The sequence below is a fragment of the Salminus brasiliensis genome, chromosome 13 (genome assembly GCF_030463535.1).
Source record: "Salminus brasiliensis chromosome 13, fSalBra1.hap2, whole genome shotgun sequence".
In the NCBI taxonomy this organism is placed as follows: Eukaryota; Metazoa; Chordata; class Actinopteri; order Characiformes; family Bryconidae; genus Salminus; species Salminus brasiliensis.
The window spans coordinates 11,552,890-11,578,388 of record NC_132890.1 but is presented as its reverse complement, the minus strand read 5'-3'; the positions used below and the strand labels follow the sequence as shown (position 1 = coordinate 11,578,388).

Sequence of the window (25,499 nt, the reverse complement as noted above, 5' to 3'; positions counted from 1 at the left end):
ATGGTGATGGCATCTGAGCAATTCCTGACACTGCACAGTGCAGACGCAGATAATAAAGACAGAAATGGTTAATAGTTGTATTTGTTTTATTACAGCTAAACCGCTCTCTACATAAACAAGTGACATTCATTAGGTAAACAATGTATTCCAAAGCAAATAATAAATAATTTATTTGATATTTTGTACAAACCAATAGTGGCTTGATATACATAAATGACTTCTCTCATAATGTACCATAAAATAATACAAGAATTTAAGGCAGAGAGAACTCATGCTTGCCAGTCTTACTGGTACAGCTAAAATGGGCCCACTCCCTTGTCTAGTGGTATGATGCCATTTCTCATCTGAAAATGGAGAAAGATAGGGGGGTGGGGTGGGGTGTGGTTCATCTCATTATGTTTACTAAAGACTGTGTGCTTGGCAATTATCAGGGTGTGTGTGTGTGTGGGGGGGGGGGGGGTGATGATAAATGACAGGGCCCCTCGCTGAAGCTAGATACTGACCGACTCATCTTCATGGCTTAAATTCAGTGTAATCTCTGGAGGTGTCTGAGATCAGTTCATGGTCCCTCAGTGCAGGTGTGTGACGATTCTGATCAGGTGCAGCATATGTGTGTATGTGTGTATACATAAAAGGTCTACATATATGAAATGTATGCCTTTGAAATAGCCAGTGTCTGGACCACAGTGACAGTGAGCAACGGAGCTGCAACCTGTCTCGTTAGACGAGAGGTCTTGTATCACTTCTTGAGGGTTCATGTCACAATGGAGCCAGAGGATGTTCACACTCAGCTGGCATTCATTGTTTAAGTGTTTAATAGCAACGAAAACAAAAACAAACAAAAAAAGAAAAGTCAACTCTGAGACAGCATGGTAGATTTCGGAGATGGAATTAATGCCTCAAGCATCTGGTACAGCACATACAGGGAGCAATTTGAGAGAACGGGAGGAAAAATCAGAGATACTTCTTAACAATGCAAAGCGAGTGACTAGAGCTCTTTAAATAATTACTGAGGAAATAAATGCTTGATGACAGTAAAGCATAATTGTCAAACAAATAGTAAAAATATAATATATAGATAAAATAAATAAATTCAGGTTTTATACAAAGAGATGGGAGGGGGTTTAGCAAAGATGCCGTGGCTGTGAGCTCACCAGAAACATAACGCCATAGTTCATAAAAGGATAGTTGAGCGTTTTGGCAATTAAAGTTTTCCTTAAGCCAACACAATTTCACATGGCTTCGTCTGTCCATCTGTCCACATATTGTTTGATCTACAGATCTACAAGAATGGCTGCACAACACCTCCCTTACAACAACAGTTCCAAAAAAGAAGGGAGGGGGGGGGGCATTGAATTCATAAAAGGCCTAAAAATCAATGTTTCTTTGTGACACAATTTGAATCTGGCAGACTTTTGTGATAAATGGACTAATAGAAATGCTTAAAAAATCTGGAATAAAATCTTTTTACACTGCCCTCCATTGTAAGTTCTTTTTTTTTGAGATCCAAGGTTTTTGTGTGACAGCATTGACATAAATGTACACTCCAAGCAAAACAGGGTTCTCACAGTCATAACAATAGTGGAACCCTTTTTAGTGCTATACTGAAGCATTATTCTCACCTTTTCCACCAACAATAAGAACCATTTAAGCAGCCAAATGGTTCTGAGTGAGTGTGGTTCTAGATAGAACCACTGCCTTCCCTAAAGAACCCCTAAAAAACATTTAAGAATGTACATGTATGTGTCCAACTACTGTATCAGAATGGGGATGTTCTGTAGATCACCCCTCAAGTAGTTAAACAGATACATTCAGGTTGTAGTACTGCTGATTAGATCAGACCCAACTGTCAGAACATTAAACTATCCCTTTAAAGAAACTGAGAGCTGCTTAGCACAGTCCAGAACACTGTGAAAGTGACACTGTGGAAGAGTAATGCACTACTCAACTTTTAACCCGAACCTCAGCTACCTATGCTGAACATAATCAATGCATGTTTGACCACTTTCTGCCAGTCAAGACAAGTGTACTCTCATCTTTATATGTGTATATATTTTTTGGTATATGCATGTGTTTACATTTACGACCACAGGGGTGCGTTTCAAGTTGAATACGTCCAGGACGTACTGACCTAATGGCGCTTTGAACAAATGATGGGTAATGACCAGCACAGGCCAAAAGTCAATAGCCGTTCCACCTTCAGCATACATTATACACAGTCATACCAGAATACTGTGACCACCCCTGCTTTGGAATGAACTTACCATATAGGTATGATACTTACATATATCCACCTGGTTCTCTGCATACTTGGTTAGCCTCCTTTCACCAACCATCAGTGGTCAGGACCCCATAGGACCTCCACAGAGCAGGTAGTATTTGGTTGGTGGGCCATTCTCTGCAATGCAGTGACACTGATGTGGCCAATGGTGGCATGTTAGTGTGTGTGGTGCTGGATCAAGTGGATCAGACACCGCAGTGCTGGAGTTTTTGAACACTGTGTCCACTCACTGTCCATTCTATTAGACAATCCTTCCAATTTGGTACACTCTGTATATGTATGTAGATGTACAGTCAGAGACAGAAGCTCAGCTGTTGCTGCATAGTTTGTGTTGGTCATCCTCTAGTCCTTCATCAGGGGTCAAAAGACGCTGCCCACAGGACAGGGTTGTTGGCTGGATATTTCTGGCTGGTGGACTGTTCTCAGTCCAACAACACTGCCCTGTCTGATCCACTTGTACCAGCCCAACACACACACAAACACATCAATGTCACTGCAGTGCTGAGAATGACCCACCACCCAAATAACACCTGCTCTGAGGTGGTCCTGTCGAGTCCTAAACATTGAAGAACACGTTAAAAGGAAGCTAACAAAGTATGCAGAGAAACATATGGACTACAGTCTGAAATTATAGAACTACAAAGCGGTCCTATAAGGTAAGTGGAGCTTATTTAACGGATAGACCATGAGTGGTCATAATATGCTGATATGATCGTGTAAATAGTCACAGTTTTTTAAAAAACTTGTATCACCAAATTAGCAACTTTACAGGAGATAGAATGGAATTCAATGCACCATTTCTTTTTTCTTTCTTTATCTTTATTTCGTCATTTTTGGAGCATTTCTACTGGTCCATTCATCATGACATTTGGAGGCAATTTAAATTAACTGCCAGATTTATATTGTGTAAAAAAAGTGAAAAACAAAAATGGAGATACAAGGTTTTTGAAATACCGCTGAAGGGCTCGAATTACAATGTAATTCACTGTCTTTTAAGGTCGGAAGGTGGATACAATGATTAGCTTTACAAATGCATTACATCATAGTACCTGACCCTTTCAATGTCCCCCCCAGTTTACTGACCAGTTGATGTATAACATTTCAAAGTACGTAAGATCTGTGCAACAATGGTCTCTCCACAACTTGCCCTAGAACTCTTCCTTTTGCAAACCATGTGGAGAGTTAAATGGAAGCAAAATGCCAAAAGCTGAAAGAAGAGGTGACTGCTGTTTCCGTTCTGAGCGTGCCTCATGGCTAGATCCTGTAATGGCATAAGGAAATGCTTTTATACAGCATACAAACTACATAAGTTAAAAGCCTCATAAATTATCTGCACAAAAAGTGTCATTAAATAACATTACTGACCCCTCAAAAAGATTAAAAGAAAACGTCTGAGGCCAGAGTCTTACGACAAGACGAGGAAAAACTGACCAAGATGAATCTAATTCCATGACTAGAACTGAAATAAGTGTTTGTGGTGAAACTAAATAGCAAAAAGAGTATAAAAGGTACAGAATAAGATCAAGGGACGACACACAGAGCAGTGAAAAAACATCTTCAGTATCCACACAAAAAATATCAACTGAAGTCACTCACTGGGCAGGCAGCGTCCTGTTGTTTATATACAAAAGTAAAACTGAAAATAGATATTTCTTCTCTGTACAGCATTTTTTCTTCTTTTTTTTCTTCTCTTCTTTGTACAAAAGTCTTTGTTCTCTCTCCCCCCCCTGCACCTCTCCTCCCACTGCCTTATTCGTATCTAAATTCTGTTTGAGTGCACCGAACCTCTCTCTTCTCCCATGGATGGTGATAAGGGCCAGTCTTTGGGTGTGGCGCCCTCGTGTGGTCAGTCCAGCGAAATGACGTCTGGGATGGAGCCGTATATAACTGAGGCGGCAGCGTCTGAACGCGAGCGGGACACACTGCTGTGAGGGTGGGCGTCCCGCAGGCTGCTTGACGACACCAGGCTGCTGCTGCTACCGCTGCTGCTTCCCCCGCTGCCGTTGGCTGGCGCTAGCGAGCCGCTCACCGGTGTGCCCGCCTGGTCCAGGTACAGCTGAGAGTTGTAGGGCATGAAGCGGTTAAGGAGGAGCTCGTGGTCTTCCGAAGCCGACGCGGAGGCTGACGCTGCGGCTGCAGCTGCCATAACCATGTTGTAATGCTGGAGGTGAAGGAACAGATGGTCACTGGTGGGACTGGTTTGGCAGCATACAGCACAATACAGCAGTGTATAAGAGGACCTGAGCATAATACAGGTAGTCCCACAATAGCTTAAACTCAAAAGCGAGACATATATTATTACTGTTCAAATGTTTGGAAACAACAGAAAAGGCTGTAAAAAACAACAGTAATGTAAAAAATATCTTCAAGAATCAGAAAGTAATGCTCAAATGTCAAGGCAGAAAAGGTCACAAAAGATTATACAGCATATTAATCAGAGTTGCAAGTTTCGCAAGTCAGTAAGCCTTTACAATAGAGTCTCATTTCCAAGTAAGGAAGTCTCAAATTGAGTTTTGTGTCCTTAAGAAGTGATTATGCCTTCTTCAGCGAATTTATTGCTACTCTCTCCAAAAAAGATGGTAGCGGTAATGTACGAGTCAAGCAATCTTTTTTAACTTAGCCAGATTTATAGCTTACCGGATGATTTTCTCCTTGTAGAAATGAAAAGAAGTTTAGATCTGTGGAACAAAAATAAAACCATTAAAAAATGCTAGAAAAAAACCCAAAAACAAACAAAAATGTTTTGTTTCAAGTTGTAGCATGTCTTCCACTAAAGGAGCTGCCTTCATATGGCAACTTGTAGTATGGTAAACAACTCAGAGACATTTAAAATCAGCAAGCAGTCAATACTGCAGCCTTATAGAAAGTGTAACCCTGTGCTTAGTAGGCAGTTATACCTGACAAGTCGCTGGGTGTGTGGTAATAGTGACGATAGTCCTGAATGAGGGGAGGGGGAGGAGGGATGTAGTTTGTCTCCACTGCAGGCATGCTGGGAGCTCGCGTCACTGGTGATGCCTGATGATGAAGGTTCAACACCCTGTGTGGTAAAAAAAAAAAAAAAAAAGACACAACAAAGACTAAACAATTGCTCTAAATAAAAATGAAAACAAAAGCATATCCACTTATTATAAACTGATTATTAGCAATAGGACATTTGCTCCATCAACGCTATTGTTGCTGAGGAGGGGAAAATAAATAAATAAATAAAAATAATTAAGAAAATATCAGAGACACACCCTTTGCTGACTGGAGGTGAAGTGGGTGACAGAGATGGACAAGCTCGTTTGGGAGGCGGCTCTTCGTCATTATCATCATCTGAGGAGCTGTCCAGAGTCAGATCAATCACTTCGACTTTTTTACTGTTACTATTGCTATTGGATGAACTATTTCTATGGTCAGACACCACTGATCGACATGAACCTAAAAAAGGAAACAAAAGAATAATTGTCATTTTCAGTAGAAATTATGTACAAGAACTTGGTAGAGCTCAGACAGTCAATCTTCGACTGAAATTGTGAAGTCTGAGATCCTGAAAATAAAAGCTACATAACTTGTCATGTGCATGTCATTTAAAAATAGAATAATTAACAATAACATTTAGTAGATTATAGTATAATCTGATAACACTTTAGATTTTAAATATGAAAGAAAGAAGGAAAATTTATCATATTTAAAAAAAATAAAAATCAAGTATCCCCTGAACACTAGAGCAATTATGTTTATGTCCTCTAGAGGGCAGAAAAGCAAGTGTTTGCTGTTTTTACCCTCCAGGCCATTGGATGAGGCAGACACCTCCTGCACCACCTTCTTGGACCTCATTGGTGCCCAGTTGCCATCCTCTTTAAACTGGATCTCATCGCAGTCTACACAGCTGTTTAATATCTCCATGAACAACCTATAACAGAAAAAACAAAACAAAACAAAAAACTACTCTCCTTAGATCTGCACATCTCAATAGCTTACAGTGTTTGTAGACGTAAGCACACTGTTGGCGCATCGAAATGCTTTAAGACAGACAAAAATCCTTCTCTGTCTTGTGGTTACATTTAATGTAGAAGTGAGCTTTTTTTTTTTTTTATAAAAAAAAAAAAAGAATTAGAATTAACAGTTATAACTACGTAGGCTGTGGTTTAGTTTCTAACTAAAATGTACCCTCCCCAAGCAAGATGATATGTAGCTACATGTTAAAACCAAGAACACTATGAAGGTTTGGCTCCTGACAAATTTAGCTGCCACTCAGTGCTGAGGCACTGACCCGTCAATGATGAGGTGCTCATAAGGGGCCTTCTTGTCACAGACCGGACACACCCAGGTGGGTTTCTTCTCATTCATTTGGATGTAGAGTGTAGCGTCAAAGCACTGCAGGTGCGAGCAAGTCAGAGCTCGACAGGGAATCATCAGCCGCATCTTCCCCAGCTGCCAACACAGACACAAACAAGTCAACCATAGTATGCAAGCATCATCTTCATCATTCTTGTTTACACGTTATTGAGGTGGCCTTTACGTTGCACAGAGATATTGCACAACCAGCTAAATGTGAGCCATGTAAACACTGTGCTGGCTGAACGTGGGGCTGTTTCATCCCTGAGGCACCATGCAGGGCAGAGGGAGTGTGTGAGTAGGAAATGAGGTTTGCTCAGGAAGCACTAGTGATCTCTGTTAGCGTTGAAAAAACCTTAAACAGGAGAGTATTCTACTGTAGTACATGTATCTATTCTGGGGAACATGTACTTAATTAGACTAATAGGGTTGAATCACCTCAACAAAGTCTGGCCTATAGAAACGATTAGACTTAAAAACCATGGGAGTAAAAAAGCTGCTTAATTGCATACCGGACAAAGCAGGGAGACTCTCAGACTAGTGGTGGCAATCTCACTGTCAGGGTCAGCCGTCAGCTTCTCTTTAACTGTTGAAATGTTAAATGAATCAGAGAATCAATACTACTACTACTACAACCACTACTACTAACAACAACAACAACAACAACAACAACAACAGAGTACACATGAACATGTTTTCACTCTAATATGATGCCTTAGCTTATATGCATTCTTAAAGATAAAGTGGTCTGTTGTTGAACTCACTCAGTGCTCTGGAGTGGTCTGGGTTCCTGATGCCTTTCGACCGAAGTCTTTGTAGCAACACTGAAGAGGACTGTTGTCGAACAAGGTATACAGCCATGGAATAACTCTGCCAACAAAAGAAACACAGAGCACATAAGATAAAAGCAATTGAGCAATTCCTTCCAATATGGCACAAAGTTATACTGATAATTCTCAACATCACTGACTATACCAAGGAAGCACAGTCGTCACTTACACCAATGGTGTCTAAGACCTTACCCTTCCGATTTCTGACGTCCAAGATACCACAATAGTGTTGGGTACTGTTGTGGACAACCGGACAAGGGAGGTAATGTTGATGGGTCTGCTTGGTCGCTTTGGCTCCACTCCATTTTTAGTTGGTGGAAGATATCCCTGAGAAAACATTTATTATAAGTGTGTAACAAAGTAAATCTATCTAACTGATTGTCAGTAATTAAGATTGCACAGACTGATGGAGATAGATATGGAAAAGCTAAAAGCTAGTGAGTAAGGTTAGACTCTAGAGATGCCTCTGATAAAACCTGCTGTTTACTCTATGACCCCGTTTACATCTGATCACTTTATGTGACTAGCATCTGGACTGTATCCTGATTTTAGCCACATCCATTTACACCTGGTGGTCAAATACGTCTTCGTTTAGTTAGACTGAAATCTGATTGCTGTATGGGATAAATATGCAAATTTGCGTGGCAGTTATTACTTGTGTTTTGGTTGTATTGGGAGGAGTTTTGGTTATCAAATGCGTTTTGAAGAGACAAATGCATAAACACTGCTATAACGTGGCTTAAATGTGCCTTAGACCATCTCCTGAAGTGGTTTGAGCAATCGGATTTGTATCTGGTTTAAATGCGTCTTGGGTGCATTTACACTTGCATTGTTGTTTGGCTCGGCCTTATCCAGATAAAATCTTGATACTCAAGACACATTAATCAACTAGGTGTAAATGGGGTGTATTAGAAAAAGCTGACTGGAAAACAAAGTTTAGCTTTTGAATCAGAAATTTTGACAAATGCCAAACTCACGGGAAGGTTACAGGGCTTCCCATTGACTTTTACACAAAGGTTAGGTGGGAAATGGTCTTCCTGAGGACAACTCGTCTCCGATAGGCAAAACCTGCAAACAGGAAAATGCAGGTTGGACCTGTGTGTAATGATGTGGGGCTATGTTAGGAATGTGTGGGAAAGATCTTTACTGGCCCACACAAACCCAAACAGAGAATGCACTGGAATGCCAAAAGAACCTAAACATTCAAGAACAGCTAGACTCAAGGCGCATCCCCTCACAACCATGCACAATTTACACAAGTAACAAAATATGGTTAGCGATAGTTAACACGCCGACTAAACCATACTGTTTAAGACTCCTGCCCTCCAAGACCAGGATTTAAGGACCCCAGAGTACATTGAGGGACATTCTTCTTACACTTGATTATATTATGCAATTTCTCTTACTGTCAGACTATAGATTTTCATTTGCTCCAGTGGAAATGAGTTCTTTCTTCATACCTTAGCTGAACCTGTACTGCAAAGTCACATTTGGTCCCAGAGATGTCCCTACGAAAACATAGAAGGGGGGGTGTAGTAGAGTGAGACGTACTATACCAAACATTCTGAAACACAGCTTTGGCATGTTGAGAGCTTCGTCGGAGTGATCAGCAATAAAAACATATATGCCAAACATTTATATGCCATTCACATGACGCAACTACGTGAAACAGGTTCTCTCAACATATCTTCAAATGGAATAAACCACCCTAATCAAGTCACCATTCCTCCCCTACACTTACATTGAACTGCTGATCTGCTGGACTTGCTGAGGTGTCAAAGCAAAAGCAAAGCATGTTTCCTGAAACCTCTGATTGTTGTCTGAGGCTGAAAAACAAGAAAGGAGGGGAGACACAGGAAGATAAACCATGAGAACGGAACAGTCAGTTGGCAACTACAGATCAAAGAGGGCAGAGATAAACATTGACAGTTGTGGATTAGTGAGGGGGAGCTGCACGAAGAACTGCAGTCAGGATGTCGCACTATGATGTGGAGAAGTTGGCACTTACAGAAGTTCTTTGATTCTAAGGACACAACAAAGAAGTGCTTGGTTTTATAAAAAGAAATAAAAAATTATGAAGGGCCAGCCGAACCCACATACCAACACCCCATTCATATAGGCAAAACAGGATCTTCACCATCTTCAGCGCTTTCAACAACCTAAGGTTGCAAACTTTTTTTGTGGCCCCACCAGTTTGTACAGACGTCTCTGAAGTCACTAAATAATACCTCTTAAGTGCGTTAAAGGGTTAACTTAAAGAGGTGGCCAAGAGCCTAACAATTAGCTGTCAAACAAGACCCAGCTGAATCTGCTAGAGGCTGAGAAGAGTTCATCATCTATACAAGTTTTTACAAATGACTTTTAGTTGGTATAAATCTAATAACAGACCCGCCGCATCAGAACAACAACAACTGCTTCTATACCAATATCACTTTTTCTCTGAGATCACAAGAATAAGAACCAATTTGCTGTTAAGTCTTCTGTGGAATACCACTCTAAACACTCATGTACTCATGATCATAGTTGAACTGTACAACAGGTCCAAAAATAACCCCCGAGTTACGCAATCCAATCTCCTTAAGGTAAGGAAGGGCTTCAGGAGTGGGAAAGAGATAAGAGCTGCTTTAGCTGCCATCGTAACGAAAGGCTCATCACTTTACAGCTTATCACACAGGATGAGTCATGCAGCCCAGACTATGACACCCGAGAGAGAGAGAGAGAGAGAGAGAGAGAGAGAGAGAGAGAGAGAGAGAGAGAGGTCTTCCACTCTTCTATTGACTCAAAACATAGAGATGACTAGAGTCAGATCCAAAAAGAACAATATAATACACAGTATGTACATAGACTTCGTTCAAAAGAGCTTTAATGTATCTCTGTGCACCACTGGAGCCTACTCTTAATAATCTATGCTCTATGCATAATAATAATCAAGGTTTACGTATTTTTTTACAATGACTGTATACAGTGATTGTGATGCTTAGGTGCTTATACTATATTAAAAATAAGCAGCAAGACTTTCTTCCAGGCTGTTTAATTAAATTTAAGTGCCTGACGTCACCAAAAATCATGCAAAGGCTGCTGTATTTCATCTGTTTATCTGCTCTGTACAAGAAAATCAAAACACTTATGTTGGTGAAAACACAGCAGAGAATTCCACATCTTACCGCTAGTTTAATCTTATGGTTATATTAGAGCAAAAAGATTGATTACATGCAAACATAATGAAAAAAAAGAAATGTCCACAAATGATCACATAAAGCTCTTTTCTGTCATGTTTCTGTATATCCATAAAATTGATTGTAGCAACACTAACGTAGAAACACTAATGGCCACCTCAAGCAAGCATGTGTGTTTATGTGAATTTCAGCCATTTTTTAAAAAATAGAAGTAAGATAAGATAAAATAATCCTTTATTAGTCCCACAGTAGGAAAATACCAGTTTGTATCTATCTGTCAAAAGAAATGGATAAAAATCCAGCTAGTCTTCCATGTGATGTGTAGTGAAGTGTGGCGCACAATCTAGCAAGGGGTAAAACATACCATTGGTGTTTTATGTAGTTAAACAGGTTCGTGTTTTTCTTGTTTCTACAGAGATATGCATTAGAAAGGTTCCAAGCAAATTTAAATGGATTGGGTAATGGCTAATTAAATCCTGACCCAATTCCTGTTCTTTGTTTAACCGCTGTGTTCAGCAGGCCCTCTGGAATCCTCAAGCCACCGTTAACGGGCATTATTCACAGCCCGCAGCTGTGAGTCTTCTCAGAAGGCAACAACAGGTTATAGTCTGCAATGCAAAATATTTCAGTGAATCATGAAAACCTAATGACTAAAAGTGAATAAAACAACAGCTGAAGCGCTCAGTTTTAAAAAGCAGAATGAACAGTGCGTTAAGAACCGAAAGAAGGCTAACGCTAAGACTAATGCACACATGCTATAGAACATACAAATACAAAGTGGAAAAAATGGGAACAAAGTGAACTAAATGATCAGGGATGTTAGTCAGACAGTATTCTTTAAATATTTAACAGACATTAAAATGGTTAAATAATTATTGTTAAATAAATATTAGTGATTTTTCTTCAGTAATAATCCATAACAGATCTAACCTAAACTATGACTGTTATTTATAAAAACACAAATATAGTATAGGTATCGGCATTACGAAACTCTGATCGAATCTGAATCAGATATAAGAGATATAATATATCTTCCTCTTCTTGGATATAAATATAGCAACATTTAAAAGCATTTACCCAACTCGCTGTGAAAGCCAGCCAGACTAAAGTATAGCTGCCACACAGCTGGGTTAGTTTAAACAACTAAACCCCCAAACAAAAAACAATGGGAGAAATCCATACAGTCACTACATAAATTAAAAACAAACAAACAAAACAAAAAAAACAAAACAACCAACAGTAAATTAAGGACAGATTCAGAAAAACATGCTACAGTCATGTAGATAAAACATCTAAAATGTTGTTCTGCTCACAATTCCTCTTCTACTTTATGTGCAAATATATCTTTCCATCTGAGACACATCCTCTTTTTACTAATCATATTTATTTTTATGCAGCTGTTGTGTGTTTTGGCTGGAAAGGTTGTTAGGGTAAAATGACTCAGAACAGTTCGGGCACCAATTTACTAGACTTTTAGTGACTAACAACAACTCTTTCCATTTGCATCAAAGATGTGCATGCTGCTTGAACAAAATATTATTACTCTGTATAGTACTACTATAATTAAAACCCAAAAAGCGTCACAGTACTCTCTAATAGGGCAAATGTAACATTTGTATATTGAAATTGAATGCTTTATACTTTGTTCACTGGGTTTTACTTATGTGTGGTCAGTGCTTGCAGCTTTGCCACATCCACCTTATTTTTGTAGGTAGTAGTGAAGACTGTGGAAGTTATTTTCAACCCAACGAAGACAGTTTCACATATTTTAAGCAGTCCCAGTTTAGCAAAAGCTGTGCAGAGACCAAGTTGTCTGGCACGCAGGATACGGTTTAAATAACCCCATTTCAGCAAATTTATGTAACACAAAGTATATCTTATGTTTTTCTTTTCCCCCTCATCTGTGTCTAAATGGACACTCTGTGTAGGAGAGGGCTTAAATATGCACAACACATGCTTTCAAGTTACTCCTTTATATTTAGCACAGTGGCTATTTATAGCCTCACTGGACCTGGACCAATCTGATAAGCCATAAATCACTTGAAGAGCACCTTGATGTAAATGTCACTGAGTGAGGAACGGTAGTTGGGCCTACAGAGTGAACATCACTCACCCAGGCTGGTGGGCTTGATCAACTCATCCAACACATCATAGAAAGGCAGCCTCTGGAGCTTGACATCTGGGTGAACAGGGTGCAGGGCTGAAGGTAGGTGTGGAAGACCCAGCTCATGCTTGGGCCCCAGAAGTGAGACAGGCAGCAGAGGCGAGGGAGCGCCGTGGCTGTCGAACCCCAGCTGGGTCAGACTGGTGGGCAAGCCTCCCGGACCTCCACCAGTTGTGGAATGGACCCCCGGCAGGGAGAGGTCTGTCGGGGACACCATCTTTGTAGGGAAGCGGCGGCGGTACAGCTCTTTGATCTTCATCTGCACGGCAGGGCTGCAGCCAGCCTTCAACAAGTGGAGTGCTTTGGTCAAGAGTTCGTGCTTTCTCCCGTGCTTGTTACGTCCTGCGTATCCCAGGAGTACTTGCAGCTCCGAGACACGCAGGCTCATCACCATTTGCTGTTTGAGCCAAGAAGAGAAAAAGAAGAAACATTAGCCTTATTGTGAGCTGATTATTTACCAAATGCAAAAATTCATGGCAGCTAAAAAGAGAAAATGAGACAGCTGGACAAGATTTTGGGTGACAAATTGTGATTGCTTTAAAAAAACAAAACAAAAAAAACCCTGCATCAGAGCATCTCCAAAATTACATCTCGTGGGGTGTTCTTGGTATGCAGTGGTCAGTACCTCCCAAAAAGGGACAACTGGTAAACCAGCGACAGGGTCACGGGCGCCCAGGATTCACTTATTTAATCCATGAGCAACCCACCTTGGTGCCAGATACCACAGGACACCTTCAGAGGTCTTGTGGAGTCCATGCCTCAATGGGACAGAGCTGTTTTGGCAGCATAAGGGGGACAAACACAATTTTAGGCTGATGTGTATTTGTGTTTTCTTGTATCCAGAACTAAATACAAATTAATAATAATAATAAAACACAATAAATAAAACATAATAACAATAATAGTAAATATATAACCCTGCAAATCAAATGCATATCTAAGGTTCTTTATTACAAGCAGAAATAAAATGTCTTTTCGTCTTCTACTATTATTATTAGTGTCAAGTGTCTCTGTAAGTGCATTTGCTTATGGATACATAATCAGTGATGTGCCTAAAAGCTTCAGCAGACATAACAACGACAAAGATAATGATACGAGCCACACTGTCTTTGGGTTATTTTTAGACGGCCCCTTACTTTGAAGCAGACACTGCAACAGAAGCTTCATCGTTGTAAAATAAAAGGCAAAGGAAAAAAAAAAAAAAAAAAAAAAAAAAAAAAAAAAAAAAAAAAATGCCACCAACTCCGTTAAACCACTTCATTTCAGTTCATTTTCCACATGGTTATCCAAAAGAGAGGATTTACTTAAACTGCGTAATTAGTAGTTGGCTGCAAGGCAGAATGGTTTAATCCCATGCCCCTTACACAGGAAACACATTTAATTTATTCTGTCATCACAGTCATTACAAACATGTCTACTGCCATACCAATAAAAGCATTAATTGATGAATCGTGCAACCCTAAGGTAGCAATGAAGTCAGTTACGCTCTGCCAAAAAGTCATACCACAAAGAACTGTAAAATTAACATATTACAGAGACATTCATATCACGCTTCTGGCTGAAACTTTATCCTCTAGTTATTTGTCATTCACAGCATGTCTATTTTAGTCACGTTCCCGATGTTTACATTGTAAGTAACGCAATGCAAAATGCTAAAGTAGTACCCTGAAAACAACCTTTACAGGTCCATAAATTGCGCTAAAAGCCCAAAACTAAGACAGCAGTGACCACAATTATCTTCATGCTAACAAATATGTAGGAGTCAGCAAGAATAACATCATCTCCTTGCAGAAATACACATGAAAAATGTCTTTGAGGAAGACTTGTTTTCTTGTCAGAAGATTTAACAAACTCCCCATGAAAGAAGACACCTCCTGCACTGCTGACTCTCTGGCTCACAGTTCTGAAGCAAGCCTAGTTAGTTATGGCGTTAGTTACACTGTGGATCATCACAGTAAATCCTGCCAACACATGTGAGGGACACTCATCATATTAACCCCAAATCCATATTTGAGTTTAACCTTTAAAACTTCCAGACTGCAGAAACCAATGATAAACCAACTCTTTCTGGTCTACTTTAAAGCTAAACAGCATGGTACCAGACATTTGGTTTCTATTAAAACTATGGCTCAGAAGAGAGGAGGAGATGGTGAGATATTGGGGGAGGGGATGATTGAAACTAAGCTTGAACCACTGAGCTTTCATAACAAAAGCAGTGAAGCTCAGCTCCAGAGAAAACAAAGAGAACTGCAGACTATAGCAGCTCACATTTCTCCATCTTCACGACCAGAGACTCCTCACTGGTTTATTGTCAAGTGCCAACTGGACTGCTCATACAAACACGGAGACAAACACACACTTTATTAATCCTGCCCATCCCCCTCCAAACACAAACACACATCATCTGTGCTGCCTGAGTACGCAGAGGTGAGATATGGGCACATATAAATAAGCACATTCCCCCCATACACGTTTTTAGTAGGGCGAAAGGCCGCTGTGGGAGTTCACTGACTGGTAATATCATGTACTGACAATGGGTGGAAAAACAACCAGGCCCGGCTAGATGAGAGTTTACCAAACTAGCTGACCGTTCCAAACAATAACAAAGGCAAGTCAGCAAACCTGGTTGAACTAGGCTGCAAACTGTGCCTCATAAACAGACTTTTAAGCACATTTACAGATTCATGGTTTCCATGGCCATGTTGTGCTGGTTAGACTAACTCACACCACATGTTTGATATCAGTTGTTAAGTTACTCCAACCTCCATAGCTACGACCTGTCCCCAGTAATACTGTATACCATTACAGTATTTGGAGAAGGTTTGAACAGTATGAAATAAGTAAATAACGCCATACCCAAGTCTAATGATCTGTAATTGATCTATAGTTTGGCTGGGAAGCACTAATGAATTTATCATTACTGAACAAAAACTCCTTGGTACCATTAGCCAGGGATGATAAAAAAAGGCTGTGCCATTCGCCCTATGTTAGGGAGGTATTAGGATAACAATTATTCAGTTCAGTAGTGATGGAACGATCAGTGTTCTTGGGGACCAATGGCTGATCGTCTTTCAGCTTGATCCACCAAACGCCTATATCGAGATACGGCAGGTCTGGATGTTACCTTTTCACGCAACTTAGTATTAGATCACTGTGCAGGGCAAGATGGAATCAAGTACATTTAAAACGCTGTTGAACTCTGAGCACTCATGGCAAAACTCATTCATTCTTGTACAGAACTACACTGCGGAGCTCAGTGTTGTTAGCGGTGTTTGGTAGTTCTGCTGATACTCTCTGTACTGGGCTGAGATGTCCTTGAGAAAAATCTCTCTCTCTGTCTGTGGTTAGTGATCTAGTTAGTGGTGCCTTTAATCTTGTCTCCTATGAGGCAGAGCTAGTTTTATACATTCTACAAATATGTTTGCCAAAAAAAAAAAAAAAAAGTTCCAGAATCGCCATGTAGTGCTTGAATAAGGAACACTGCAGCAAGTTGCAAAATATGGATATTATAGATTCTCAAATATAGCCAACTGATCTTTCCATTTTTGCAGTTCAGTGCAATTTAAAATTCAAGATAAGCACACTAAAGAATTCATTTTCTGCAAGGATTCGGGCAGAGATAGACAACACAGCAAAAACAGCACAATACTTTGGGGCTTTTCTTGTGATTTGTAACGAATTTGCGCAGTTGGTCAATGTTTAGGGCATTTGTTTAACAGATAAAGTCCTACCTTTCAAGAGTCAATAAGCTTGCTGGTTGCGCTGTGAGTGGAGAAGGGTGAAAATGCTAGCTGTGAAAGCCCTTCTGGATGAGGAGATCTGCGCAAAATGCTACAAACTATTCATTAAGACTTTTTCAGATTTTATCAATTATTGAAAATATGTTTTTAAAACAGTATTTTGACTTTCAGTTTTGAGGATTTAGGTATCATGGTGTTGTGTGACTGGAAACATTTTCAACATTTTCCCTACATTCAGGTTTGAACAATTAGTTATGTCAAGTCAAGTCAAGTAAGTTTTATTGTCATTTCAACTACATACAGAGTACACAGTGAAACGAAACAACGTTCCTCCAGGACCATGGTGCAACACAATACAAGTGCGGACAGACAACACAACACAACACAATACAGACAGAGGATAATAAATAATTGGGGGTAGTGTGCAAATTATGCAGTGTGTAATAAATATTGAGTCCATTTTATATTAAAGAATTTCAGGTAGAAAAGCAAAAAAAAATATGTCACTTCCATAGACCACCTACTCCTGAGCGTTATAGTAGACCAGACTATTTGGTTTCTCGTAAGAGATCAATATGCTACCTTTAACCTGCCCTTTTTTATTACCATTGAAATAGCATTAAACAGCAACACCATATTTTGTTACTAGTGTTACATCTGGAAATTCAGAAATTGTTCCTCCCTCAGAAATCTCAATGTACAGACTCTAGATCATGCAAGTGTTATTCCAGTCCCAAAGGTGCAGGACAGTTTCTCTGCTTATACATACCTACTAAGGAGTGAACAAGAGTTGAGCCAGATGTTTCTGAACATGAAAATGATGTAACTGTGCTACAGAGTGTTCTCCGTGTTTATATTCAAGCTAACCAGTTCTAAAATTATACTCCAACATGCATGGTCTGGTGTATATTTCTTGATCTGTTCATCATCATCTTTTCATCATTTAATCTTATTTCCTTTTACTTACAAGACCAGAAAAAAAAAAATACTGGTGTAATGTAGAGCTCAGGACAGAATTTAAATAAACCATGAGGCCAGTGATACATGAACCATAAACAATAAAGCATTTTGTTCATTACAGAATGCATGTATAAATCTCATATGGAATACAAGAAAAGACCAGCTGTATTGTTTTTGCCTTGCACAACTGACTGATTTCCATTGTTTAGCTCCTGCCATCATGCTAAACAGTTTAAAAGAATGTGAGCCAAGGCCAGAAATGTAATGGCAGACATTCTATGTTTTAAATCAGTTAATTGTAAGTTCATTACATTAAAAATGGGCTGTACCTAATTCAATTGTAAGTCGAATAGGATTTGGCCATTCAGTACGAAGATCTGATCTGTTCATAGTTTTTCAAAAAAAAGTTTGAGCATTGAAGAAAAAAAAAAAAAAGTAAGAGAGATGCTACGTATGATGAAAACTGCAGACTATTTTAACTACAGACGCATAACGACAGGCTGCCCTATGGATTTGTGGAATATTGAGACAGCAGCATGTATTAAACGCTTTAAATAAGCTCATTTTATTTATTTAAAATTATTTTCAGTTTAAACATTTAAATTCTTTAAACATAAATTTTGTCATTAGTTTCTTTTAAGAAATAAGAACTTAAAAAAAAAACAACATTTGTACATTTCCTGAACCAGAAGGCTGTTGAGTGATTCTCAGCGAGTTACCATTTGTGCTTCAGTTTCCTGTTTCAGAAACGGTTCTGTTATACACAATTCAATTTTTTTTCTAGGGTTTGAGAGGACTATACATAGAAGCGTGTAAGCGGCAACCAGGACCTGTTCCTGATCTTAAAACAGCATAGGTTGAAGTACCAGAAATGCCACTGCTTAGGTTTTCTGCAATCATAAAATATGCTAAATTAGTTAAAACATGAGCTTAGCACGTCTTTAATGAGATGTTTGCCATCTCAAGTGCTGGAGTTGTGAAATTTCGTCACAGCATGTGTGTAGTGTGAGCTTTACTCTTTCACATGATAGCACTGCTGTTGACAGGCTTAATATTGAGTGGCACAAACATTTTGCAGTATGCGCCTGAAGACATTTAGTCGTATTTAAGTTCAATTTGTGTTCAGCGAGTGGAGTTGCCTCTAAATTGACATTTAAGGCATTTAGCAGACACTCTTATTCAGAGCGACTTCTGCTTCTGCTTCACTGTTGAAAATATCCATAGCTAGTTTGTATAGGCTGGATTCCAAAATATACCTTAAGCTTTGATGCTGCCAAATACAAAAGTCAGTATACCTAGATACACAATACTCACCATACTACACTTTGTCTGAATGTCAAACAAAATGGCTCTATTCTAATTGTGGCACCTTAAACAGTTATCAAAGAACCTGAGTGCTGTCCACAGACCTAATTTTTACTGAATGCAAAGTAAATCATTCCTTCTTCCATGTTCATTCACAGTGACGTCAGTAAATTATGGCATCTGTTAGTACTGTCAGCAGAACACGGCAATTAGTGCTCCTTTCCAGGCATGTTCAGATGTCCTACGCCACTGCTGTGCGTTGGATTAAGACAAGAGGAGGTCACTGGCTACGTGTTGTGGAGAAACCCAGTTATCCTACGGCAATCCGAACCATCACATTAAAAGGGAAGAGAGTCACAGTGGGTAAGAAGAATCACTAGACCTTACACTAGGGTGAAATCTGGGTAGGTATGTGAGAATGTGTGAACAAACAAATACGACGTTCCTGTAATTAGCATGCAACATCTTGCATTTAAACAGACTGTTGGAGAGAGACACTTACATGGAAGGCATCCTCCTCGCAAACAGATGTTATTGGCTTGCGGCATCATTATGCACTTTGAGTTTTCCTTACAAGCCATTTTTGAAACATGCCAATTAGTCGCTTTTATAAATGCGGTGTTGACCAAGCAAAGAAGCATGTATGAAAACAAAGCTTCAAGCAAGTAAGCAGTTCATCATTCAATGCGCATATCCAGAGACAACCCCACAGCACAATATTATAGAGCACAGGACTTAAATATTTCTCAAAAGCCCAAAATATTCTAATGAAAGTTATCAGTGTGCAAGTCTTTTGAAGGACGTAAGGGCTTCGTGACCTTACAGAATTTAAAACTTATGCTGAGTTGACAATTTCAAGTGCTATCTTTGCTGCCGTTTTGTAAACACAATCTATATGGCCACTTAAACAGACATCCAACTAAGTGGATGCTTTATATAGCCACTGGACACATGCTAACCAGATGGGCTCTTATGGCTGGTGTTTCATCTGTGGGTTGATAAACACGCTGCACCTTAAATAAAGACTCCACTTTTCCCATTTTTAGTTTCTACGCAGAATTTAACTGCATTTAAATTGTTTAAAACAAATACATTTACGATGCTGATAAGAATGACAACTGTATATAATTCACTCATCCAAGTTTCAACTGAGATGGCTCTGAACACTCTGCTGACTGAATGTAAACTTGCAATCAACAGATGTGGGTAAACGGCAATAAATAAATGAATAAAAGAAATCCATCTATGATAATGTACTGTAGAGTTTTAAATACATTGATAAGAAGTGAAGGCAACACACAAGAAGTCATTCTTTTTCAATAAGAAAACTACAAAGATCTGATATGGCAGTACTGAGCAAAAATAAGACCCATTAAAAATTCTTATGGAAGGCTTTAATAAGGCATACCTTAACTATTGGTCTTTAAGTCTATAATCTATAACTGTCAATCCCAAAACACTGAAATAAGGCACAATGTAACTATTTTACAGAAATAGGCAATAAACTGCTCTAAACCAACAATCTGGAAGTGAAAACATCTACATCAGTGCCTCAGAAAGGTGAATAGCTTTTCTGCGCCAGATGATTTTTTTTGTTTTTGTTTTTTTTGGAAGGACTGAAGTCATTATATTTCATAGGTACAACTGATGACTACAGGTAGAACCTGGAACACAGTATAATACCAGAATTAATAAAGTGCTACCTAGCAAACTATTTACAGGCTGGTTTTAGACCTTGCATGCATAGTTCCTGATTTAGTAGCTGAATTAAGAAGCCACCTCTTTTGGTTTCATTTTGCATGGTCACTTTAAGGCAGTGCACTCTGACATACCGAAACATGTTTACAGAGAGACACTGCTAGAAAAGAGGAAGCATCTTCATTTCAGAGGATGTTACTTGTCATAAGCCTACTTCCTTTCTACAAAAAACACCAACCAACATTATGATTCACATTACAACACAAAGAAACATTGAATCTAATGCATCATGTTTATTATTAGAGAGCACTGCAGATCAAATACAACGTTATATTATTGGGTCTCAACAACAAAATCAATCACAATGACACAAGGATCAGTTGAACCTATTCAACACGCAAATCTTTTCTTTACCATAATGCTATGTTTAGTGTGGTGAACTCTATTTTGTCATGAAGCACATTTACAGTCTAATTTTCTTTTTCATTTTTTGTCCACATTATCCACTCAACCAATTGAACTAACAGTTTTCATATCAGGTTTGTCTTGCCAGCCCTGTTGAATCTAAACATAAAGAGAACCTTTCCAGCAATGTGATGTAGGTTAAAAGAACTAAACAAGCAGCACAGCATGCCTCAATTAAAAGAAACTCCTGAAGACAAGACAAAGTCATGGTACATATCAGTCTGGAAAGGGTTTCAAAGTAATTTTCATAGAGCTACAGTGAGGTTGATAATTTTGGAATGGGAAAAAAAAAAAACCTTAACAATTAAAAATCTTCGCATACTTCCTTCAAGAGCGCTTTGCTGACTCATCCAGGAAGCCACAAAAGAAGCCAGACAAACATCTAAGGAACTGCAGACCTAAGATAAGGTCAACATTAATAAATTACACAATTAGAAGCTAGGCAACTAAGTTATGCAGCAAAAAAATGCCTCAAAAATAAACCCAAAATGTCCTGACAGATGTTGAGGTAGAACCACAAACAGGCAGTTCAAAAGAACAGCACAAAGAAGTGTGGGCCAAGATTTCTCCACAGTCATGTGGAAAACCTGATCTCTTGCTATAGGATGTTTTAGGTTACATGTATTTGCATATTTTCCTTGAATCAGAAATTGAGAGAGTGTTAGTGTGAGATATATGCAAAAAGATAGAGGGGGGGCGGCACTACATTAAATGTAGTTGAAAAGGGCAAGACCATAGTTAAAAAACATTTGAAATTTCAAATAAAAAAAAAATACTAATAACTACGAATAACAAAAGCTAACAAACACAAATGCTGACTAGTGAACTTAGACAGAGGAACTGCAAAATGCTGAGCGATCTACGGAGACACAGAAATGTAAAGACTTACAACTGAAACAGTAATCTGACAAATGATTTCTGGTAGCTGAAAACACAAACAAGCGCAAACTCAAAGGAGCTTGTTTACACCTGACATTAACATGCGTTTCTGGTGATCGGATCACGTTCGGATTTCACTTGACCACATACAAACGAGGTGTAAACACCCCTAGGACGTACTGTGATCAGATTACGATCATATCACGCAAATCACTTTCGGATAGGATAGAGATGGATCTGGTCCTAATGCTTCTGGTATATGCTCACAGTATAACATAGCAAGTTCCCTCGCAGCTTAAACAGTCCTTCATATTTTTTTTCCCGCTAAAGCTCTTACAGGAATGTGAGAACCATCTATTGTTCCACCCGTGTTACAGAATCATCAGTGCTGTGCCCAGATGTGCACAGATGAGGAGCTTGTTGCCAGGTGTAAACAGACTCTCAAACATATTGGAACATCTCTACAGTTGTGCCTAAAGCTTCAGAGGTAAAACCGGTGGTTTGTATCTCACAAACTGCAAGCAAAAATAATATTAATATTACCAAAATGAGAATTAGTTGGTCATCTCAATATCACCTCTAGCCCAGTGTCAAATGTCCTATTGTAACTAATGTATGGCTGTCTTGTTCGGCGACAGAAAGGCAACTATCTAACATTAAATAATGATCAGGATTTTGAGGTGAAAGATATTAGGAGCCCATTTCATATTATAATACAGACAGACAGACGACAAACATTATGATAGTCAGATTTTAAAACTACCAATGATAATTACAACCATAATTTAGCATTCTATTTTTAGTGTGCACACATTTAGGCTCGTTGACTTGTGCAGACATTTCTACTCTTTACACCTCAAACAGAGCAAAGTTGATAATGCAACAGCCCCAAACACAGATCAGATATGTAATTTCACACCTAAACAGGAACGTTAACAACTGTAAAACATTAAGCTTGTAGAAGACTAAAATTACACTTACATTAATACACTGTTGCGGTCATGTAAAAGCCTTGTATGTCAACTTATGTTAGCCTTTTGTAGATACACAGTTTTTGTGCGACACTTGATAAATAGGCTGGACACAAGCTACTACTTTATTGCTAAAATCACTTAGTAAACCCATCATAACTTACCCTTCTTAACCCAAAGATGAAGATACACCACTAAATTTAACACACTGAACATCTCGCCACAAACATACACAAGACCCTAAAGACTTTTATAGAAATTGTGGGTTATTCAAGTTTTTCAATGTTAGAAATTACTTTAGATAGCCCAAACTAATGGCTTACGGCAACAGTAGCCTGTGGGCTAACTAAACACAGTGAGTTTTGGTCATTTATAAACAGTGATTTATAACCTGACTGTGTAATTTACTGTCTGTCAGAAAAGGGGGTCTCTCTCATATGTGCTGAACACACACCATGAGTGACGGCAGCACATTCAAGACATGTATTTATTCTATGAATGAGCAAATCAGGATATTTACAGGCCCTACTTTAAATACAGGTATTATAAAGGTTTTAATTAATCCAAATTAGTGGTTACAGAAATACACCAAGGACACAGTAAAGGCCGTGTTAAACAATCATTAAACGACGTTTTCAGTAGCCAACACTTCACATTTTTGACACTGCAAGTCTGTCCATTTGTGCTACCCATCGATTTGCCCCATTTAGCTGCTCTGCACGGACCAACAATTTTGAAGGTGTGTTATTTTTATTATAATATTTTTTTCCCTTGGATGAATCCTTGAATACAATATCAGCTGACAGATAATATTTGTTTAAGTGCTACAAAAGTGTGCACCACGATTCATAAAATTACAAAAGCCCTAATTATTAGAGCTATCCAGATACCACCCCTATACCTCTCCTGTGGTGCTCTTAGCTCATCGACATGTTCTACCTCCTGGTTTATTTAGGCAGCTGCACCGATAAATACACACTACAGTAGCTTGCTTTGACAAGGTAGCACAGCTCGCCAGAACTGAGCACACACCTCCTCATCAGTCTACCTGCACAACGAAAAGGCTAATACTTCGCATAATGCCGCCGCCACCTACACCACCAGCTGCTGATACCATTTCACACACGTTAGCGAAAATGTTGAGCTACGCAGCACTAGCTAATCCGACAGTAAACACTTCTTGTGACTGATGAAGCCGAAATATCCAACACAACACCGCCGAGCCGCGGACCGAGCGACCATCTGCATCCATTTGTCATTTAAAATCCCAAACAAACGTCTGAAATAAATCTCTGGGTTATAATTAAAACAGCTGATTAACCCTCTTCCGGTAGTTCAGATTTTAAAGCTTCAACTTTAGGATATCATTCCCACCAAATACCTGTTGAGTAAAAACTTCATTTTTCTGTTTGATTTCCCTGCACTTAGCTAGCACTACACCCCTGCCAAGACAGCTAGCTAGCTAGCTAGCCAGCCTCAACTAGCCCAGCCACCGAGCTAGCTAACGTAGCTAAGCTAGCTATTAGCTACTAGCTAACAACTACACCAGCAGCTCGATTACGGCAGACTGAACTACAACTAGCCCTCATGTCTGTAGCTACAGACCACTGCAGATTAAACACTCGACAGAAGGCAGTCTCACTCGCTCACAAACGAATCAGAGGGAAATGTGTTTTGTCGTGTGTGGTGTTAGTCGTTTTCAAGGTTAGCTTACAGGCTAACTAGCTAGCTACCTCTCCTGTCAAGCTTTATGCAAAGCACAGCGGGCTAGCCGGCTGGCAACCTACGCAGCTCGGCGGCGGCGGCGGCGGCTGAGGAGAGCTAGATAGAGCTAACGCTAACGCTAACTAGCGAGCAGAGCCAGAGCCCAGCCAGAGCCCAGCTAGCGACACTCCTCTGCTTATCACCACATACCGTGCCCCGTGTGGGAGTGTGTGCGGCAAAATCGCGCCGAAATAAACATACAACACGTGTCCAACACAAACCACCACCCCAGCTGAGATTTAGGGGTTCATACGATTTGGGGAAAGAAAAAAAATAAGTGTAAAGTGGAGCCACTGTGAAGAGGAAGCTAGCTGAGCTCGTTAGCCACAGCTACTCCAGCTGACACCACCAAGTCTCAACATCACAACAATAACAATGTTCCCCAGCCCTGAGACAAAGCCGCTGACGGAGCCGGTCCGCTCAGGGCACGCCGGGCTCAGGGTTCCGTGTACACACAAACACACCGCCTACCGCAGCGGGCAGCCAAGAATATGTTCAGTTAGAAACAGCATCAATAGTAAATTTGAGCTACGCTTTACCTTCAATTCCGCACTCTCCGCCATCTTGTTAGTGTGGCGCAGGCGTGCTGGGCTCTCGGCACGTGAGCGGGACGCCGCTGCTGCTAACGGCTCTCACGCACATTCAAAATTAGCGCCTACATTTTTCATAAAGTCCATCGGGTTTACTCTCAGACAAGCCTGCTCACACACCAGCTCACCTAGACTCGGGGTTTCTCACTCTTTACACTGTGTTTAATGCTGTGCAGCTGAGGTGAGACAGAGTGAAAGGACGAAAAATATAATCTCCCCCAAATGAAGGTAATGATGGTTAATTAGCGTAGGCTATTCGTTTTCTGGCCTCTGGAGATTACAACTGTTCCCCCACCCCGGATTATTTCCTCTTTTTTATCTTACAAGAAACCATTTAAAGAAAAAAAAATTTATTA

At 39.7% G+C, this 25,499-nt stretch overlaps 1 protein-coding gene across 2 annotated transcripts; it reads right to left on the bottom strand.

The window, feature by feature from the left end:
- Window positions 1-88: 88 nt before the first annotated feature.
- On the bottom strand, window positions 89-25,136 carry pias1b (protein inhibitor of activated STAT, 1b). Of its 2 annotated transcripts, none has more exons than XM_072695097.1 (14): window positions 25,093-25,136; window positions 12,721-13,168; window positions 9,173-9,257; window positions 8,892-8,939; window positions 8,409-8,499; window positions 7,624-7,758; window positions 7,366-7,471; window positions 7,114-7,187; window positions 6,537-6,697; window positions 6,046-6,176; window positions 5,518-5,701; window positions 5,179-5,318; window positions 4,919-4,959; window positions 89-4,442 (listed from the first exon to the last, which is right to left on the bottom strand). In XM_072695097.1, exons 1-14 carry the CDS (start codon window positions 25,114-25,116, stop codon window positions 4,128-4,130), a joined length of 1,983 nt encoding a protein of 660 aa, XP_072551198.1. In that variant the 5' UTR covers window positions 25,117-25,136; the 3' UTR covers window positions 89-4,127. The 2 variants fall into 2 exon arrangements, with proteins under 2 accessions (XP_072551198.1, XP_072551199.1); XM_072695098.1 differs by lacking the exon at window positions 25,093-25,136 and adding an exon at window positions 13,908-13,954.
- Window positions 25,137-25,499: the final 363 nt, after the last annotated feature.

Coding starts and splice junctions, on each gene's coding strand:
- pias1b (XM_072695097.1), bottom strand. CDS start 25,116: ATGGCGGAGAGTGCGGAATTGAAG. Junction 9,258..12,720: donor GATCAAGCCCACCAGCCTGG/GTGAGTGATGTT, acceptor CTTGTTTTTCAG/CCTCAGACAACAATCAGAGG. Junction 7,188..7,365: donor AGACCACTCCAGAGCACTGA/GTGAGTTCAACA, acceptor ACATTTCAACAG/TTAAAGAGAAGCTGACGGCT.